The 21,110-nt window shown below is 39.6% G+C and overlaps 1 protein-coding gene across 1 annotated transcript in view; it reads left to right on the top strand.

Annotated features, from left to right (window-relative positions):
• The window catches only part of LOC117523161 (regulator of G-protein signaling 7), a 212,956-nt gene that overhangs the window by 168,799 nt on the left and 23,047 nt on the right, over positions 1-21,110 (top strand). Inside the window, exons 12-14 of the mRNA XM_034184598.1 lie at positions 9,590-9,651; positions 10,014-10,124; positions 10,200-10,325. Coding sequence (XP_034040489.1) covers positions 9,590-9,651; positions 10,014-10,124; positions 10,200-10,325 — 299 coding nt within the window. The remainder of the gene's footprint in view (positions 1-9,589; positions 9,652-10,013; positions 10,125-10,199; positions 10,326-21,110) is intronic.

The following is a 21,110-nucleotide window of genomic DNA, read 5'->3' as shown; positions in this document are numbered from 1 at the left end:
AATCTGGTGCTGGTCTTGGCTATTTGTGTGCATGTACAAAGCTGTTGTTTAATAGTGATGGGAACTTTTAAGTGCTTGTTCCAGTGCATGAAGACAAAAAACAAACAATAAAACCTTCAGACTCATCACAGCCTTTTAGGCCTTTCATTTATTGTCAGTCTAGAGAAACAGGCTAATGTGCACTGTGAGGACAGCCCTAAATGTTATCAAGGTGGGGGGGTGGGAGTTGTTAAAAGGTCCCAAATGTAGCAAGTAATTCACTTGAATAATGCCTCTTAATGAAAACTGGCTAATGGCATAATGATGCTTCAGCATAATGGTCAGTTAACAGAGAGATGAAGGAATGACGACAGTGCGGGAAGAGATCAAAGGTCAGATCTGTGCACGTGCACACGTGCAGCAACAGACACTTACATGGTATGCACGCAATATGACCTCTGATTTACAGGCCAGTTTAAAAGCACAGCTGAGAGGATTAAGTGAGTAAACGCACGGCCACTTAAAACTGTTAAAACCAAGCTGAAACCAAGTTATGCTTCTAAAACAAATCCACCCCCCCACCCCCCACTCTCTTTCTCTCTCTCTCAGCTGTTTATCTCTGCAAAAGAACAATGCAAAATAAAGCACGTCTGGAGCTTGCGGACTACGAAGCGGTGAGTGTGAGAGATCTGTTAATGTCAGCGCTCCTCTTTTCCCGTTAGTCTGCCACCGTTCATCTCTTGCCTTTTCTTCCTAATGAGAACGAGCTTGTTTGTTTTTGTGCATGTTGCTGCAGCAGTTCCTGCTTTGCTACTTAATGAATCACTTGGTTGAAAACACACTTTTTGCCCTCTCTATATGAGGGCAAGGATCATTACAGATGATATCTGGCCGTGCTCTGCACACAGCTCGTGCATTAAAAATAATCATCCCAGATCCCACAATAGTGGTTATTTCTGTTTTGTTTTACTTGCAGGAGAGCTTAGCGAGGCTACAGAGAGCGTTTGCCAGGAAATGGGAGTTCATTTTTATGCAAGCAGAAGCACAAGCAAAGTAGGTTTCTATTACTTGCACCACTTCTTTACAACAAGAATGAAATTCTGTCATTCTGAGCACGCACATTAAAGATGGATCGCACGTGTCATGCATAAGCCACAGCAGATATTGTATATCAGCGCACCCCCCAATCACAAAGCTCTGATTTGTTTTGAACCGATGTTTCTTCAGAGTGGACAAGAAAAGAGACAAAATCGAGAGGAAAATTCTCGACAGCCAGGAAAGAGCATTCTGGGACGTTCACAGACCAGTGGTGAGTGAAATTAGTGCCGTCGCTGCTGTTACTATATAGTTTCTGAAGTTATCAACAGCAACATCTTAATTGTTCTTGCAAAATCGAATAGTCTTAAAAAAAATTACAACCCAGAATCAAAAGCATAAGAGATACAATGATATAGTAAATAATTTACGCTCTGGGGGTTATTTTAATCTCTTCTGCAGGCAGCAGCAATGAAACGAGTTCTGGGAAAAAATATTTTAATCTGAGCAGCGTTTGTCTGTTCCCCATCTCCTCTCAGGTGCCTTATCTAATTTCTTGCAAAATTGATATGTATACGTATTTGACGAAGGTCAAGGTCATTGTGTGAAAGGCCAAAACTTTGACTTTTTAATCTAATGTCCACCAAACTTGACAGAATATGTTGGTTGATTCTATAATTGGGTGAGCACACATTGACTAAAGGTCAATCAATGGCAGACAAGGTCATTGGGTCAAAAGGGCAAAATTTTGACTTTTCACTCCAGTGTCCACCAAATGTCTCACACGTATGTAGGTGTGTTCTGGAATTACCCAAGTGAGATAAAATGGACTGAAAGTCAATCATTAGGGTCAAGGTCAGAGGTCAGAATTTATGATTTTTTTCACTCCTATTTGCACCAAAATTGTGACATCTGTGGAGGTGGCTGAGGAACTCCCCAGAAAGCTCGGTTTTACCAAATATCACTCATTGAGGTCAAGGGCATTAAGGTCAAAGGCCAATATTGACGTTTTTCACTCTGATTTGCACCAAACTTGGTGCATTTATGAAGGTGGGTTCTGTAATTGTCTATGTAAGGTCAGGTTTACTAAAGGTAAAAGTCATGTCTGCTTGTCTCCTTGTTGGCCTACTCCTCTCAGGTCGTCTTGATGATTTCTACCAAGGTTGGTATGTCAAATAAGGCTGACCCCAATGTCTTCAACAAATAAGGTCAAGATCAAGGAAGTGGATATTCAACCTGAAGTGGCACACACTTCAGTGGATTCCGTAATTGACCTGGCAAGGTCATTCAGAGGCCAATCATTTTGGTAAATTGGTCATTGGGGTCAATTGTCAAATTGCCATAGTCATGACGGTCTTCATGCCCATGGATACCATGTATTAATCAAATCAAATCAAACCAAATCAATTTTATTTATATAGCGCCAAATCACAACAACAGTTGCCCCAAGGCGCTTTATATTGCAAGGCAAAAGCCATACAATAATCACAGAAAAACCCCAACAGTCAAACCGACCCCCTATGAGCAAGCACTTGGCGACAGTGGGAAGGTATTACCAGTTACAAATACTTCCTGCGTTACATAATTAGTTAAGAGAATATATGTATAGATTATATGTATTGTATATTATATGAATGGTGTCACTGGGTAAACTCACCATTGTATTTTCTTCTCCATGCACATGACACACCACATTAATATACGAGGTCTGTGATAAAACTAACGTACCTTTTTATTTTTTCAAAAACTATATGGATTTGAATCACGTGCGATTACATCAGACAACCTTGAACCCTCGTGGGCATGCGAGAGTTTTTTCATGCCTGTCGGTGATGTCATTCGCCTGTGGGCAGTCTTTGAGTGAAGAGTGGTCCACCCCTCCCGTCGGAATCTCTTTGTCTGAGAAGCCGGCGCCGCCACAGGAAAAACACCTCCGTTGGAAGCCTTAAGGACAAGTTGGAACATGTCCAGCTGTTAAACAATTTCTCAGATACTCACTCAACTGAAAGCCATCAAAAGCTGCCTGGTTTTTACAAATGGTTATCAACACGGAGGTGTTTTTCCTGTGCCGCCGCACCGCGCCGGCTGCGTCCCGAGCGCGGACCCGTCCGCACGTCTTTCATTAATAAAATCTCCTTTAACAGTGGAATGTCCGGATAAACTGCTGATCCCGACCTCTTCTGAAAGTTCTCTGTTCTGTCACGACGTCCTGGGTCAACAGAGGCTTAAATTGGGAAGCTTTCAGCTCCAAACAGGCAGACAGCGGCGGCTCAGGGCACGTCGCGACGTCCCGCTCTGTGGGCAGTCCTTAAAGCGACAGCAACATTCCATAATATCTCATCAGCCGTTAAAATTTTCACAGAAAACCAGCTGAATTTCTCGAATGGTGTCCACTCAGTTGTGCCTTACAGTTTTTGAAAAAATTTTTATCAAACAAAGCAGCAGTCTCTGAGCCATTCCTAAACAATGAAAAAAATCGACGAGAGGGGGCCACTCCTCACTCAAAGACTGCCCACAGGCGAATGACGTAACCGACAGGCGTGAAAAAACTCTTGCATGCCCACGAGGGTTCAAGCTTGTCTGATGTAATCGCACGTGATTCAAATCCATATAGTTTTTGAAAAAAATAAAAAGGTCCGATACTTTTCTAACAGACCTCGTATGTGATAAGCAGCTTTACTGGTGCACTTTACCTTGTTCACACACTTGACTTGCATTAGTTTTTAGTCTTCCCCTGAGGTTAAAGGGTCTCCTCTGCAGTCTTTTTCTAAAAGCTGCAACTCCGTGCTTAACTAGAAAATAACAAGTTCAATTTATTTGTCCTTGGAGCAACGTGAATCAATATTAATTCAAATTTCACAGTGACGCGGTCATGCTGCTTTGCTCTCTCTTCTGGAAGAGAGCGAGCTGAGACCACTTGTTCAATCAGCCAGAATTTGCACACTCAGGGTCTGATTTCCCGCTGGTTGACTTGTTTTACTGGAATTGCCGCATTCCATGTTTAATTAACCATCTGACACACTGTCCTGAAGAGTCCTCAGCTTCACTTCACACCCCAGCAAAACACACTGGATTTAATTAACTCAAACCCATGACACAGTATCGAGATCACACCTTTACTGTTAACAGCATCATGGGCAGAGTGAAAAAACACCCAAAGTGCTCAGGATTAAAGTGAAACATGAATTCATTTGTGATTTTCTGCTATTTGTTCTCTTCTCAGCCTGGATGTGTGAATACAACAGAAGTCGACATAAAGAAATCCTCCAGAATGAAAAACCCACACAAAACCAGAAAGGTACAAGTGGATCTTCAGATTCTATACAGTATACAGAGTTCATCCAGAGACGTGAAGAGAACGTATAGCCACAATGACAAACTACTGTAGAGGACAAACGCCTTATACCCCATAGGTATGGCAAATGTGCCACCACGTTACCCATCACTGAATGGTGCTAGAAATGTTCCTGGATCATGCAAGTCAGAACAACGGCGCTGCTTTGAAATGTGGAAATACTCTGGGGCCTGTCCATATATTTTGACTGACACATCACACTAAAGATGAAATATTCCCATATATACATTATGTTAAACTAGAACATAAATGAAAAACACAACACAGTTTAAGTCCAATGGCTTTGTTTTGTGTCTTCTGATTATATTTTTAAAATGAGCATAATTGAGCTATATTAGCAAACTGAAAATTAAAGTTTTAATTTTTTATTTTTAATAACTTCTCCTTGCCCACTTGCAGTATCTTCATAGTGGTGCCTCCCACCCCCACCGGGCTACAGTCCACCTGCTATATTTCTTGTGACCCACCAGGGGAATAAACCCACACTTTGTGAACCATTCACATAAATCAGTCACTTGACAACAGAGCAGTATATAAATTTATCTCAAGATCATAAATATCAATTAAATACTATTTACAACAAACATGTTAAAAAAAACTATATGCTAATTTACGGGCAGAGTGTCTTTGGACAGTTAACACACACAGTATAGTTTTCAACATGATTGGAGCATTTTTACATTTTGACATATGTGCAATTCTTCATTGACCCCTACCTGGCTACAGCTGCCATCCTGGGATGGCTGTAAAACAATTTTTGTGTAGGCCATAGTACACTGAGGTTGGATTCTAAGTGTCTTTTGTCACCTTAAGTGGTACCGAAAACCTGCTTGGCCCATGGACTATGGCCACAAGTAGGCATTGCTGCATAACTGATCGCAAACGCACAGTTGTGATTAAGATGTTGGAAAAGTCTGAAATGAACTCAGATCCTTGGAGAAATCAGTAATTGGAGTCCCATACTACACATTCATAGGGGTAATTTCTCACATGCATTCATTCTCTGACAGAAATCTTTGATTTTAAAATATGTTCAGCATGTATACATGATTAACAGATTAAAGAAATGAACAAAATTCACATTCCCTTCAGGCCCTTTATCTTTGATTAAAAAAAGTAGTTTCTATCCTAGAAAATGCTCAGATACATTCAATCTTTTCAAAAAGGTTTCACTTTAAGATATTGTTCATTATAATCATATTTAGAAATGAGCAAAATTAATGTTTCCCATCCAGCCCATTGATTGTTTTTTTGAATTTGCTCTTGTGCATCTATTCTTTGATAGAACTCTTTCTGCAGTGTGGTGCCAAATCATAAATGTGAAATATGAGCATGCAATATGGCACCAAGATTAATGATTGCTGGAGCTTAATGATTGATGTGAGCATTCATACAATTTAAAAATGTAACTGCATATAAGTAACACTTTCCCATCTGAGCAATTTGTCTTGTTTACTTTGCTTTTTGCATAAAATGATCTGGATTGACTGATTATCCAGGATCAGATGAGTTAGTTTACTCCAGGCGGCTTACTAATTGAGTTATTGTGATGTTTTGAGAAAACAAGTGACTGTGCATTTATTTTTACCATGGTGTCTTTTTTTTCAGTCTGTGTACGGGCTCCAGAATGATATCCGCACCCACAGCCCAACACACACTCCCGCTCCAGAGACCAAGCAGCCTACAGAAGAAGAACTGCAGGAACAGGTTAGGACTACAGGTGGCGCTCTCCTACTCAAGATTAACGCTTCAGCGGCTACAAGTTGAAGGCTCAGAATGTTTCTTTAAATTTTTAACATTTAACATTGTACAAAACATTTTGTACAACATTTACATTAACATTTTGACACTACCAGAGTAATACCTAAATGAAGAGACTGTGCTCATTTCACACTATCTTACTTACAGAGAAAAAACAAAATGTGAAAACTCCCTGAATTTTTTCCTAGGCCAGAAAACATCATCTTCAACATAGCACAGCAACCTTTCAAAGTCTGGAAATGGAGCCCAGTAAAACAATAAATTTAATTATATTTAGTGTATAATATTTGGATTGCAAAGCTTTCATTATTTGCCAGCAAAGCTCATGAAGTCAGGGTTTAGTGCTGCCTGTTTGCCAAGCTCCACCCACTGCACAGGGCACACAGCCACTTTCCAGGGCTCGAACAGTCATTATCTAACCATGATACATGTGATATTTCAGCTACCGAACACAAAGTCAGAAGAAATTTCATTATTCTGTCCATTTACATCAGTAAAATCTTGAAACAAAGGTTAAAACTTCAGGGTCATGGATATGGTCTTGGCGCATTACATTTGCCAGTAATCATGCTAACACTGTAGAAAGGTGCAAGACCTCTGTGGTTTTTGCACCAACATTCAGTGCTCATGACACTATCAGGTGGCAAGTGTGTGTAATATTATTTTATTCAAAATTACATTGGACACCATACTGAAGACACGTATTCCCTGTTTCACATAGTATTTATGTCATTAGAGCAGGTTTTTGCTCTCAGCAGAAGCAGAGTTGAGTCCATCAGGGGACACACCTCTTAAAAAAAACTCACAATAGTTTAAATCTAGTCACATCAGTTATCCAAAAAAAAAAAAAAAAAAATGTCTTAACGCTATAGTGTGTAAGATTTTGTGTCATCTAGTGATAAGCCTGAAGACCAAGTGATGCCATTGTCGGTCACAAAGGTCAAAGGTCAAAGTGTCTTATTGTCTCCCTAAGGAGAAATTTGCCTGGACAGAAGAGGTCTGCTGCCAACAACACAGCCAAGAACTTAGCACCCATACAATCAAAAACAACAATATAATAAATCAAAGTTAAAATATAAATACACAACATTATTAACATCTTTGTGCAAATTCTGCAAGTACATAACCTTATGCTATCTTCCCTGAGCTATCTGTTGATTTATGAGCTTCACTGGACAATGGAATAAATGAATGTTTATATCGATTATATTTACAAAGAGGAACCCTGTACCTCCTCCTGAGTTAAGTAAAAATATATTCAGAGTGCAGTACATGAGATGCATCGTGTTAAAATATGTCTGCACATCTGAGAACTGCCTGTTCAAACAACTCGGGGAGTTACAGGCACCACCATACCCATGATTTTGCCAGCTATCTTAATCAGATTTAATATTTGAGTTTTTGATTTAACTGTTAAATTACAAAACCAGCTAGTAATACCATACCGTAACACAGACTCAATCGTTGCTCTGTAGAAAATCAACACAATATTCCTACATACACCAAGCAGGTCGGAGTCGACAAAGAAAGTGCATACGCTGGCGGATTCGGGCACAAATGCTTGACAACAATTTTGTTCCCCTTCGTGTGTTTGCGTCTTTGATGACAGGGATTCATGCTTTCTTGCCAGATAGATAGATAGATAGATACTTTGCTATTTGTCCTCACACACATGGTTTGGGTACATCGAAATTCTTGGCAGAGCTCTGGAGTAAATAAATATAAAAGTATTAAAAATGATCATTTCTTACCTGGAGTGATCGCCCACATCACAACAATGAGGTTTCTCAAACTTGTTCGTCTGCACTAGAACCAGGAGACACTGGACAGGAGAACAATCACTGATTTCTCTTCCTTTTTCTTCAATCTTCTGGCTGTGCTGCAAATGCAAAAGGTGGCATGAGTAAGTCCCTTTTGGGGTACTATGCAACGTGCGGCCTCTGTGAGGGGGCTCAGTCCCATGTAGATATGAAGAGCTAATTCTAAGCTTCTGAAAACACAGTTAATTCATTCATTTATTCATTTCATAACACCATTTATTCTAATTGAGGGTGATTGTTGGGGTGCTTCTCGCACAATGACTCTCACCCACTGGCCATTGGGCAAGAGGCAGAGTACACCCTGGACAGGCTGGCAGTGTATCGTCGGGCCGTATGTAGACAGACAAACCACAAATGACATGACGGTCAATTTAAAGTGTCAGTTCACTTAACCTGCATGTGTCATATACAGCTTAACTTCAATCTCTTGTCTGTTTCACACATTATTTTTTCCTCTTACTGCACATTTTATTTTTCTTGCACATTACATTTTTTTTTTTTTACTGTGAATTACTCTGTTTCGTGTATATTTATACATGCCCGTACAGACAGAGTGCAGCTCAAAATGAAGTAAAATTCCTTGTGTTCTGTGGATACTTGGTGAATAAAAGCTAGTCTGATTCTGATGTGTTTGTAAATCGAAGGAAGCCAGTGTCACCGACCGAACAGATCCCCCCTAAAAATCGGTCCGCCCTGCCTTCACTGCACGTGTCATTTCTGTGCGTCAGCCGCGGTTCACGGATTATCACCTCGTTTATGCTTCAAACTGCACACCAGTCATCGTCTATCTCAGCGACAGATATCTGAAGCTTTTGTACAACAATCATTTCCACATAAATTCGGCATTATTTAATCAGAAAAGACGGCTGAAGTGATCAGAGCACCGCAGCCAGACGAGCTGCTGCTGCTGCGTTCACTGCGCCTCTGTCAAAGCTTCAATAGCGACTCACCGATTATCGCGTTTCTGCTTAAAATGGCCTCGTTTTGCTTAAAACTGACTTTAGAATGATTTAAGAGGTTTTATTTTGTCATCTGATGGTTAATAATCCCATTAATCCATTTGATCGCTTTGGGTGTTTACAGTCTGTCTCAGACATGCTGCTGTGGTTGCAAATGACGCATGCGCAGTGAAAGCAAGGCGGGCCAATTTTTAGGGTGTAGCCAGCGACGCTAGAGCACCCACACAAACATGAGGAGAATATGCAAACTCCATACAGAAATGACCAGGTGGGAAGCGACCCCACAACCTTCTTGCTGTGAGGAAACAGTGCTAACCGTGCCACCCAGAACAGATGGCCATAAATGCTCTATTTCATTGATGCTAATAAACACTCTTAAATATTACACACTGTAGCTTTAAAATTGTAAGTGTTTTATGTACGCCAACAAAATAAATGTAAGTTGTTGACAAACATCAGTGCTGTAAACAATCTTAACGGCAATAACGCTTTCAGTAGATGTGATCGTGCATCAGTTTGAAGGCATCAACAGTGTCATCTGGTTTGTATTTAAGTGGGAGGATGACACTGTATTGAACAGGGTCTGTTCCCTTAAATAATTAATATATTGTGCATTATATTGTGCACAATGTGAATGAATAAAGAAGGATGCACACTAATCACTGCCCGCATACTTTCAGATCACCTTTTGGCAGTTGCAATTAGACAGACATCGACTAAAAATGTCCAAAGTGGCAGAGAGGTGAGTGAGAGTTTAGTCTTTATTCAGTTTAACAGTCGATTTGTTTGTTGAGCCTTTAAACAGCTTAACATGATGTGGGAATAACAGCCACTCTGACCTTGTTTGAACGCTGCCAGACACTGAATGGTGCGCAAACTGTCAATTTGTCACTTCTTTCACCGAAAAAGATGGTTAAATTAAATTCAGCAAAGTGCTTTCTGGCTTTGTGTCAACATGGTGCGAGTCCTTGTTGTTCCCGTTATCATTTAAAGATAAAGTGTCAACCAAAATTTATAATCTATTTATTACAAAAGAAAACCACATGAGTTGCTTATGCTGATATGATATGCCTTGTTTTTCCACAAAAAAAAAAAAAAAAAAAGCTTACTGGGCTATACAGAGCAGTACGTTGAATACGACCCCTTCCTCACACCACCAGATCCATCCAATCCCTGGATCTCAGATGACACCATGCTCTGGGAGCTGGAAATCAGGTGATGGTCCATATTTAGATTTGTAACTTATATCCATCCGCAGTATCTAACATTTTGCATGTATCCTCTCCTCAGTAAGGAGCCGGGCCAGCAGAGGGTAAAGCGGTGGGCTTTTGGCATCGACGAGGTTCTCAAAGATCCCGTGGGCAGAGAGCAGTTCCTCAAATTTCTGGAATCTGAGTTCAGCTCAGAGAATCTCAGGTAGACTGTGAAACACACCCACAAGCACATCGGCGCAGACTGTTACATCAATAAGATGAAAGTGAAGAAGAGGTTGAAAGGATCTTAAATGGCTTGATGTATTATTAAACACAGTCGGGTCCATAAGTGTTTGGACAGTGACAATTTTTGTAACACTGCCTCTGTACACCACCACTTTGGAGATGAAATGAAACCATTAGTATGTGCTTGCGATGTCGAGTTTCAGCTTTAATTCAAGGGCTTTAACAAAAACTAGTGTGTTGCCCGTGGGGATCCACGGGCTCAAGATTTGGTAGTGTTTATAAAATAGGTAGCTAACATTTTTCAAGGGTGGTAATAAATTGTGTAGTTTCTATAATGAGTTGGAAAGGCGTGTGAGTTCAGAATGTTTATAGAACCTTAGACCTCAACAGTTTTTAGAATAATTTTTTTAAATGTTAATTTACTATCTTAATGTGTTTCTAAATTGTTTAGGTTCTTGTTATCATATACACAGTATTATCATCATCATCAACATCACTTTATTTTTACTTCTCTTTTGTCATTTGATTTTTTAAATGGACCACAATGGAAACAAGTGTTTTCACTTTCTTGTGTCATCCATGTTTTTTTAACATATTTATGATTATATTATGTACTTACATTGAACTTACCAAATAAAACCATGCATGCACAAACTCATGCTTTTAATATAAAGATGATTTACCGCACCCCTGCTGGAATGTCGTGCTTGCCCAGAATGTAATTAGCAACGTTAGCTAATGTCTGTAGTTTCTCCAATAAATTTAGTCCTATCAACTTTCTGTTTTCGGCAGCGTTCATCCTTGACCCAAAATACATAAGCATACCAAATAGCAAATTTCAGCTCCCCTCGGTTTCTCTGTGATCGGAGCCATGTACACACACGCACACGCACACACGCACACACAGAGGCCATTTGGCTGTTATAGTACAGATACTGCAATAACCATTTTGTAATTCCAGCTGTTTTTAATACACAGTCCCTCCATTTTTTAGTGATCATAAGTAATTAGAAACATATCAAGATTAAAATCATCAATAAAATCATCACTTTTACAGACAGATTTCTTTAGACAAGTAGGGGGATGGATACATGATCATTTCTAGGATTTCATTTACATCAATCATGAAGAAAACACAAATCGCATAGTACTGTGGGGTAAATATATCTGGAGTAGGCAGGGCTCAAAAATGGAGTGATCATACAAGAAGCAGACAAGTGAGGGAAGCCACCAGGACAACTATGATGGAGTGGCTGTGACTGGAGAAACTGTGCATAGTTCAACTTTTTTCTGTTGTGTCACCAATCACAGCATCATGTTAGAGTGGAACAGAAACAATTTCTTACCAAAAAAAAAAAAAATTTGCTGTGTTTTCTTGTATGAATGCCACTACTCCACCATGAAGCTGTATCATTGGTGATGCAACATACAAAAGGTGCATTGTACAGAGTTTACGTATTCACAGCCACAGAAGACTATAATTCCTTTCGAGATGTCTGTATGTCTTGGTGGCTTTCCTCACTAGATTCCTCCTTGCACAGTCAATGAGTTTTTGAGAATGGCCAACTCCAGACTAGTTTACCACACAGTAATGCCTGTGAAGGCCTAGGTGTAAAATGCATGGCCCACTACTGTTTATAGGTGAACTGAAATAATATCAATATGCTATAAATTACAGTTCTTTAGTGAAAGCACAATATGTTGTGTGCAAGCTTAAAATATGCATGTCTCTGTGGCTCTATTTTTAAAGCACTCGCTTTCACTGTTTTGTTGTTACTACACACACACACACACACACACACACACACACACACACACACACACACACACACACACACACACACACACACACACACACACACACACACACACACAGAATAGGTCTCCCACTGAGGGCATCCTTATGTTCTCACGCTGACTTGACATTTGATTCGTACACATGGAAACGTCTTATCCAGTTAAATTGTTACTCTGATGATAAGTAACGTCAGAGTCCTCTTATTTTCAGTTAGGGAGAAGAGAGCTGCTTTTATTCATGTACAGCTCTCGCTGTGGGCAGAATAACAGGGATTGTTAATTGATTTTATTCACGGTAACAGGAATACTCTCTTGCATAGTATCAAAGGAGCATGTAAACAGCTTAATGTAAATGCAGCAGCTGCTGTACCGGATGGCTCCTCTGCTCCCTTTAATGGTACATATCAGTAGTGCTAAAACTAATGAGTCGCGTGAGGAGCTCTGTAGCCCTTTAATTGCTAATTTAATAATAGGAAGAAGGACAAAGTCACAGTTTCTTATTATTTTATTTTTCATTTTATTCTTTTCCATTCTGTAGTACCTGTACTTATTTAGAGGAAATCAGTCAAGTCGAGTGCCTACATACTGAGAGTGGTGACAACTTGGGATTTGAAGCCACATTGATTAACTGTATTCATGCATGGCACCTCCGTAGTCGTACCTGTCTCATCATCACCCAGTAGGGTTAACTAGAACTCCCAAGGACCTGCCAAATGGCAGTTATACCTTTAAATCCCAAGGTGCTGCCAAATGGCAGCTGCACTCCCTGGATTTACATCTCAACGACCCCCTTTCATGAGCTAATACACAGTAGCACCTTATTCAGCTTGCACATTTGTCCTCTTTGTGTCAGCAAAAATAAAAAAACAGTTTCAGTTACATTTGTAAGAAGTAACTCTAAAGACAGAACCCAAGTACATAAGAAAAAAACAGATGTTTAGTTATAAAGAATAAAATAAACTTTTCAACTTTATCAGATTCTTTGACCATAAAGACATACCCATAGCTTTAGGAATGATATTTGTACCACTATTACTTCAATAGTTATTATGCTAATGTTTTGTTATTTTGTATATTCTTATTATTTCTATTGTTACCAGGTGACATTTGACCTAGTTTGTCTGAACGCACCTGGCACTGCCACATCTCCTTTCTGTGAACTTGTTACAAAAAACACAACACTTAGTAGAAGAAATTTAGATTCAAGATTCAAAGCTTTATTGTCATATGCACAGTACTTTGCTGCCCACACTGGATGTCCAAAATATCTTATATGCTCTGTGCTATAAAGCTTAGCCATCTCTGCGTCTCTCAGTCAACAAAATGTGGCCTAATGAGATGTAAAGTACCCCAGTGCTGCCATTTGGCAGCGCTTGGTAGATAGAGGAGTAGTGTAAAAATGCTGGTAGTTCTCAAAAACACATTTTGAAAATTTATTTACATAGTTTTGACTTTTAAGTTAATTTGTTTTAATTTATTATTTAAGCATACTATATGAAAAACAACCATATGTATCTATACATCACCAAACATTATTCAACAGTTTACATCTTTCAGTGTGTCAGCGTAACCTCCACTATTTTACATGCAAATCAAATCAATTTTATTTATATAGCGCCAAATCACAACAAACAGTTGCCCCAAGGTGCTTTATATTGTAAGGCAAAAGCCATACAATAATTACAGAAAAACCCCAACGGTCAAAACGACCCCCTGTGAACAAGCACTTGGCGACAGTGGGAAGGAAAAACTCCCTTTAAACAGGAAGAAACCTCCAGCAGAACCAGGCTCAGGGAGGGGCAGTCTTCTGCTGGGACTGGTTGGGGCTGAGGGAGAAAACCAGGAAAAAGACATGCTGTGGAAGAGAGCAGAGATCAATCACTAATGATTAAATGCAGAGTGGTGCATACAGAGCAAAAAGAGGTGAAGAAAAAGAAACACTGGGTGCATCATGGGAAACCCCCAGCAGTCTAAGTCTATAGCAACATAACTAAGGGATGGTTCAGGGTCACCTGATCCAACCATAACTATAAGCTTTAGTAAAAAGGAAAGTTTTAAGCTTAATCTTAAAAGTAGAGAGGGTGTCTGTCTCCCTGATCTGAACTGGGAGCTGGTTCCACAGGAGAGGAGCCTGAAAGCTGAAGGCTCTGCCTCCCATTCTACTCTTACAAACCCTAGGAACTACAAGTAAGCCTGCAGTCTGAGAGCGAAGCGCTCTATTGGGGTGATATGGTACTATGAGGTCCCTAAGATAAGATGGGACCTGATTATTCAAAACCTTATAAGTAAGAAGAAGAATTTTAAATTCTATTCTGGAATTAACAGGGAGCCAATGAAGAGAAGCCAATATGGGTGAAATATGCTCTCTCCTTCGTAGTCCCTGTCAGTACTCTAGCTGCAGCATTTTCAATTAACTGAAGGCTTTTCAGGGAACTTTTAGGACAACCTGATAATAATGAATTACAATAGTCCAGCCTAGAAGAAATAAATGCATGAATTAGCTTTTCAGCATCACTCTGAGACAAGACCTTTCTAATTTTAGAGATATTACGCAAATGCAAAAAAGTAGTCCTACATATTTGCTTAATACGTGCATTGAAGGACATATCCTGATCAAAAATGACTCCAAGATTTCTCACAGTATTACTAGAGGTCAGGGTAATGCCATCCAGAGTAAGGATCTGGTTAGACACCATGTTCCTAAGATTTGTGGGGCCAAGTACAATAACTTCAGTTTTATCTGAATTTAAAAGCAGGAAATTAGAGGTCATCCATGTCTTTATGTCTGAAAGACATTCCTGCAGTTTAACTAATTGGTGTGTGTCCTCTGGCTTCATGGATAGATAAACCTGGGTATCATCTGCGTAACAATAAAAATTTAAGCAATGCTTTCTAATAATACTGCCTAAGGGAAGCATGTATAAGGTGAATAAAATCGGTCCTAGCACAGAACCTTGTGGAACTCCATAATTAACCTTAGTCTGTGAAGAAGACTCCCCTCTTACATGAACAAATTGTAATCTATTAGATAAATATGATTCAAACCACTGCAGCGCAGTGCTTTTAATACCTATGGCATGCTCTAATCTCTGTAATAAAATGTTATGGTCAACAGTATCAAAAGCTGCACTGAGGTCTAACAGGACGAGCACAGAGATGAGTCCACTGTCTGAGGCCATAAGAAGATCATTTGTAACCTTCACTAATGCTGTTTCTGTACTATGATGAATTCTGAAACCTGACTGAAACTCTTCAAATAGACCATTCCTCTGCAGATGATCAGTTAAGCTGTTTCACAACTACCCTTTCAAGAATTTTTGAGAGAAAAGGAAGGTTGGAGATTGGCCTATAATTAGCTAAGATAGCTGGGTCAAATGATGGCTTTTTAAGTAATGGTTTAATTACTGCCACCTTAAAAGCCTGTGGTACACAGCCAACTAATAAAGATAGATTTATCATATTTAAGATCGAAGAATTAATTAATGGTAGGGCTTCCTTGAACAGCTGGTAGGAATGGGGTCTAATATACATGTTGATGGTTTGGAGGAAGTGACTAATGAAAGTAACTCAGACAGAACAATTGGAGAGAAAGAGTCTAACAAATACAGCATTACTGAAAGCAGCTGAACATAAAGATATGTCTTTGGGATGGTTATGAATAATTTTTTTCTCTAATAGTTAAAATTTATTTGCAAAGAAAGTCATGAAGTCATTACTAGTTAAAGTTAAAGGAATACTCGGCTCAATAGAGCTCTGACTCTTTGTCAGCCTGGCTATAGTGCTGAAAAGAAACCTGGGGTTGTTCTTATTTTCTTCATTAGTGATGAATAGTAAGATGTCCTAGCTTTACGGAGGGCTTTTTTTTTATAGAGCAACAGACTCTTTTCGGGCTAAATGAAGATCTTCTAAATTAGTGAGGACACCATTCCTCTCCATCTTACGGGTTATCTGCTTTAAGCTGCGAGTTAGTGAGTTATACCACGGAGTCAGGCACTTCTGATTTAAGGCTCTCTTTTTCAGAGGAGCTACAGCATCCAAAGTTGTGCTCAATGAGGATGTAAAGCTGTTGACGAGATAATCTATCTCACTCACAGAGTTTAGGTAGCTACTCTGCACTGTGTTGTATATGGCATTGAAGAACATAAAGAAGGAATCATATCCTTAAACCTAGTTACAGCACTTTCAGAAAGACTTCTACTGTAATGAAACTTATTCCCCACTGCTGGGTAGTCCATTAAAGTAAATGTAAATGTTATTAAGAAATGATCAGACAAAAAGGGGTGTTTCAGGGAATACTGTTAAGTCTTCAATTTCTATGCCATATGTCAGAACAAGATCTAAAGTGTGGCTAAGGTGGGTGGGTGGACTCATTTACATTTTGAGCGAAGCCAGCTGAGTCTAATAATAGATTAAATGCAGTGTTGAGGCTGTCATTCTCAGCATCTGTGTGGATGTTAAAATCACCCACTATAATTATCTTATCTGAGCTAAGCACTAAGTCAGACAAAAGGTCTGAAAAATCACAAAGAAACTCACAGTAAAGACCAGGTGGACGATAGATAATAACAAATAAAACTGGTTTTTGAGACTTCCAATTTGGATGGACAAGACTAAGAGTCAAGCTTTCAAATGAATTAAAGCTCTGTCTGGGTCTTTGATTAATTAATAAGCTGGAGTGGAAGATTGCTGCTAATCCTCCTCCTTGACCCGTGCTACGAGCATTTTGACAGTTAGTGTGACTCGGGAGTTTTGACTCTTTTAAACTAACATATTCATCCTGCTGTAACCAGGTTTCTGTAAGGCAGAATAAATCAATATGTTGATCAATTATTATATAATTTACTAACAGGGACTTAGAAGAGAGAGACCTAATGTTTAATAGACCACATTTAAAAAATGAGGGGGGCTTCATAGATAATTGGCAAAGCTTCTGGGGAAAACCTGGTCTTGTTAGGAGAGACGGCATCCATCCCACTTTGGATGGAGCAGCTCTCATTTCTAGAAATCTGGCCAATTTTCTTAAATCCTCCAAACCGTGACTATCCAGGGTTGGGACCAGGAAGCAGAGTTGTAGTCTTACACACCTCTCTGCAGCTTCTCTCCCCCTGCCATCCCCTCATTACCCCATCCCCGTAGAGACGGTGCCTGCTCCCAGACCACCAATAACCAGCAAAAATCTATTTAAGCATAAAAATTCAAAAAGAAAAATATAGCACCTTCAACTGCACCACAGACTAAAACAGTTAAATGTGGTCTATTAAACATTAGGTCTCTCTCTTCTAAGTCCGTTAGTAAATTATATAATAATTGATCAACATATTGATTTATTCTGCCTTACAGAAACCTGGTTACAGCAGGATGAATATGTTAGTTTAAACATGCTTCCTTTAGGCAGTATTATTAGACGGCATTGCTTAAATTTTCATTGTTACACAGATGATACCCAGCTTTATCTATCCATGAAGCCAGAGGACACACACCAATTAGCTAAACTGCAGGATTGTCTTACAGACATAAAGACATGGATGACCTCTAATTTCCTGCTTTTAAACTCAGATAAAACTGAAGTTATTGTACTTGGCCCACAAATCTTAGAAACATGGTGTCTAACCAGATCCTTACTCTGGATGGCATTACCCTGACCTCTAGTAATACTGTGAGAAATCTTGGAGTCATTTTTGATCAGGATATGTCATTCAATGCGCATATTAAACAAATATGTAGGACTGCTTTTTTGCATTTTCGCAATATCTCTAAATCAGAAAGGTCTTGTCTCAGAGTGATGCTGAAAACTAATTCATGCATTTATTTCCTCTAGGCTGGACTATTGTAATTCATTATTATCAGGTTGTCCTAAAAGTTCCCTGAAAAGCCTTCAGTTAATTAAAAATGCTGCAGCTAGAGTACTGACGGGACTAGAAGGAGAGAGCATATCTCACCCATATTGGCCTCTCTTCATTGGCTTCCTGTTAATTCTAGAATAGAATTTAAAATTCTTCTTCTTACTTATAAGGTTTTGAATAATCAGGTCCCATCTTATCTTAGGGACCTCATAGTACCATATCACCCCAATAGAGCGCTTCGCTCTCAGACTGCAGGCTTACTTGTAGTTCCTAGGGTTTGTAAGAGTAGAATGGGAGGCAGAGCCTTCAGCTTTCAGGCTCCTCTCCTGTGGAACCAGCTCCCAATTCAGATCAGGGAGACAGACACCCTCTCTACTTTTAAGATTAGGCTTTAAAACTTTCCTTTTTGCTAAAGCTTATAGTTAGGGCTGGATCAGGTGACCCTGAACCATCCCTTAGTTATGCTGCTATAGACTTAGACTGCTGGGGGGTTCCCATGATGCACTGAGTGTTTCTTTCTCTTTTTGCTCTGTATGCACCACTCTGCATTTAATCATTAGTGATTGATCTCTGCTCCCCTCCACAGCATGTCTTTTTCCTGGTTCTCTCCCTCAGCCCCAACCAGTCCTAGCAGAAGACTGCCCCTCCCTGAGCCTGGTTCTGCTGGAGGTTTCTTCCTGTTAAAAGGGAGTTTTTCCTTCCCACTGTCGCCAAGTGCTTGCTCACAGGGGGTCGTTTTGACCGTTGGGGTTTTTACGTAATTATTGTATGGCCTTGCCTTACAATATAAAGCGCCTTGGGGCAACTGTTTGTTGTGATTTTGCACTATATAAATAAAATTGATTGATTGATTGATTGATTTAACTGTTTTAGTCTGTGGTGCAGTTCAAGGTGCTATATTATTTTTTCTTTTTGAATTTTTATGCTTAAATATATTTTTACTGGTTATTGGTGGCCTGGGAGCAGGCACCGTCTCTACAGGGATGGGGTATTGGGTGGATGGCAGGGGGAGAGAAGCTGCAGAGAGGTGTGTAAGACTACAACTCTGCTTCCTGGTCCCAACCCTGGATAGTCACGATTTGGAGGGTTTAATAAAATTGGCCAGATTTCTAGAGATGAGAGCTGCTCCATCCAAAGTGGGATGAATGCCATCTCTCCTAACAAGACCAGGTTTTCCCCAGATGCTTTGCCAATTATCTATGAAGCCCACCTCATTTTTTTGGGAACAAATGCAAACAAAAAATATTTTTTATAACTTCATGACAGTTATTAAAGCAAAAAACCAAAAGTAATTTGCAGGTGTTACATGTGCAGCAGCTTCACACAAGAAATTCAGCGGTGCTCTTTATCCTTCATCTTTATTCAAATCCACTGAATGCACATTATTGATTTCCAGAATGATATTTGACAGTATTTTTCGTTGGTGCTGTTATCATGGCATATTTCTGGCGTGTCACTGGTGAGATCAGTAGAGTTTCAATTTTTGTGATGTTATCAGCTCTATAATTAATTAATATAAATATAAGCACTATTTTTATACCAATAATTATAATATAAAAGCCTTAAAGGTATAGACCAGGGTGGCCAAGTTCGGTCCTCGAGAGCCACATTCCTGACACTCTTAGTTGTCTCCCTGCTCCAACACACCTGGATCCAATGAAAGACTCATTAGCAGACTTTTAATGAGCCTGTCATTGGATTCAGGTGTATTGGAGCAGGGAGACAACTAAAGGTGTCAGGAATGTGGCTCTCGAGGACCGAACTTGGCCACCCCTGGTATAGACGGATCCTACACACTGTGTATAATGTTGTACATGAACTTGCCTGACAGAGACTGGACAAGCTGGACGTTGCTTCCTTCTATCAATTGTCTTGACTATTTTCCTCCTTTCTGTATCTGCAGGAAATCTATACCTTCTGCATCAATTTCCAGATCGATTTTTTTTTATCCCTATGCACAACATCCTGTAACTTTAAAACTTTTTGGAAAGTAAATCTGTGTACCCAACAACTTGCTGTGATGAGATGTGTGAAATTTACAATGTGATTAATGCACTGTTACTCGGAAGAAACAATATGCCGCCTGTCAGTCAAACCTCTGGTTCATTGAATGTCCACAGACGGAGGGACAAACGGTATCGTAATCTGACCGTGATTCACCAGCGAACCACAAATACATTATGGGAAATGTGGTTTTAGCAATTCACCTGTACAGAAAATCTTTAAGTTTGAGACTGTGGCTGATGATCTGAGTGAGGGGAGCACCTTCCTAAAGCATTTATTCACCATGGATTTGATCATTTACATCTTGAAAATGGGTTAACATTAGCATGAGCTCAGTGCCTCCTTTCTGAGCATTTTATTACAAATATCTGCAATAATATCATTGTGTTGCAGTTTATTGTCCTAAAGGATCATCTAAGAAGCTTGTGCTGCAGTATTTCCACCGAGTGAAATTTTCATGTTGTTTAATTTATGTAAGTGTTGTTAGTTTGTTCGCATTTATCACAGCTTAACATACGTTAGCTCCACTCTATGCTAACCCTAACACTCTGTGGTTAGTGAGGCAATAACCCTGTCATAATATTTAACACCCACATAGCATCTAAACCACCTATCAAGAAAAGCTTAATTCAAATTCAATTTCAAATTCACCGGAACATGTCAGATGTGACATAGCTTCCAAATCACTCCAATTTTATGTTGTAGTCTATGGTGGGAATCAAACCACAGATATTGGTCAATGAGTGGGTTTCCTGCAGATGCGTATGTCTTTTTCCATTGCAACTATAAATACACTTTGCAGTCTAGAAACGCAAACATGTTGTCCTTACGGTCTTCGCTCATGAACTTTATGTTGCTGCCCACTGCGTTGATACAAACTATGAAGACCTACATTTCATAAATCTTCACCAAAGCTAAATCAGTGGGTTGATGTTGCCCCCAAGAAGTTCTTCTCCGTTTGTTCTACAGAGGCAGGTAATAATGCAGAATCATAGTGCAGCAGATAACTGAAACAATCATTCAAATGGTGAAGCAAGCACCAAATTCGTCACAAATACTCCTTAGACATTACTCTTTTGAAAAAACCACTGGCCACTTGAATTTTCAATAGGCGGCCA

This window comes from Thalassophryne amazonica, chromosome 13 (assembly GCF_902500255.1).
Source record: "Thalassophryne amazonica chromosome 13, fThaAma1.1, whole genome shotgun sequence".
NCBI classification, from domain to species: Eukaryota; Metazoa; Chordata; class Actinopteri; order Batrachoidiformes; family Batrachoididae; genus Thalassophryne; species Thalassophryne amazonica.
Note: the sequence above shows the minus strand (reverse complement) of the source record. Positions and strands in the feature narration are given on the sequence as shown.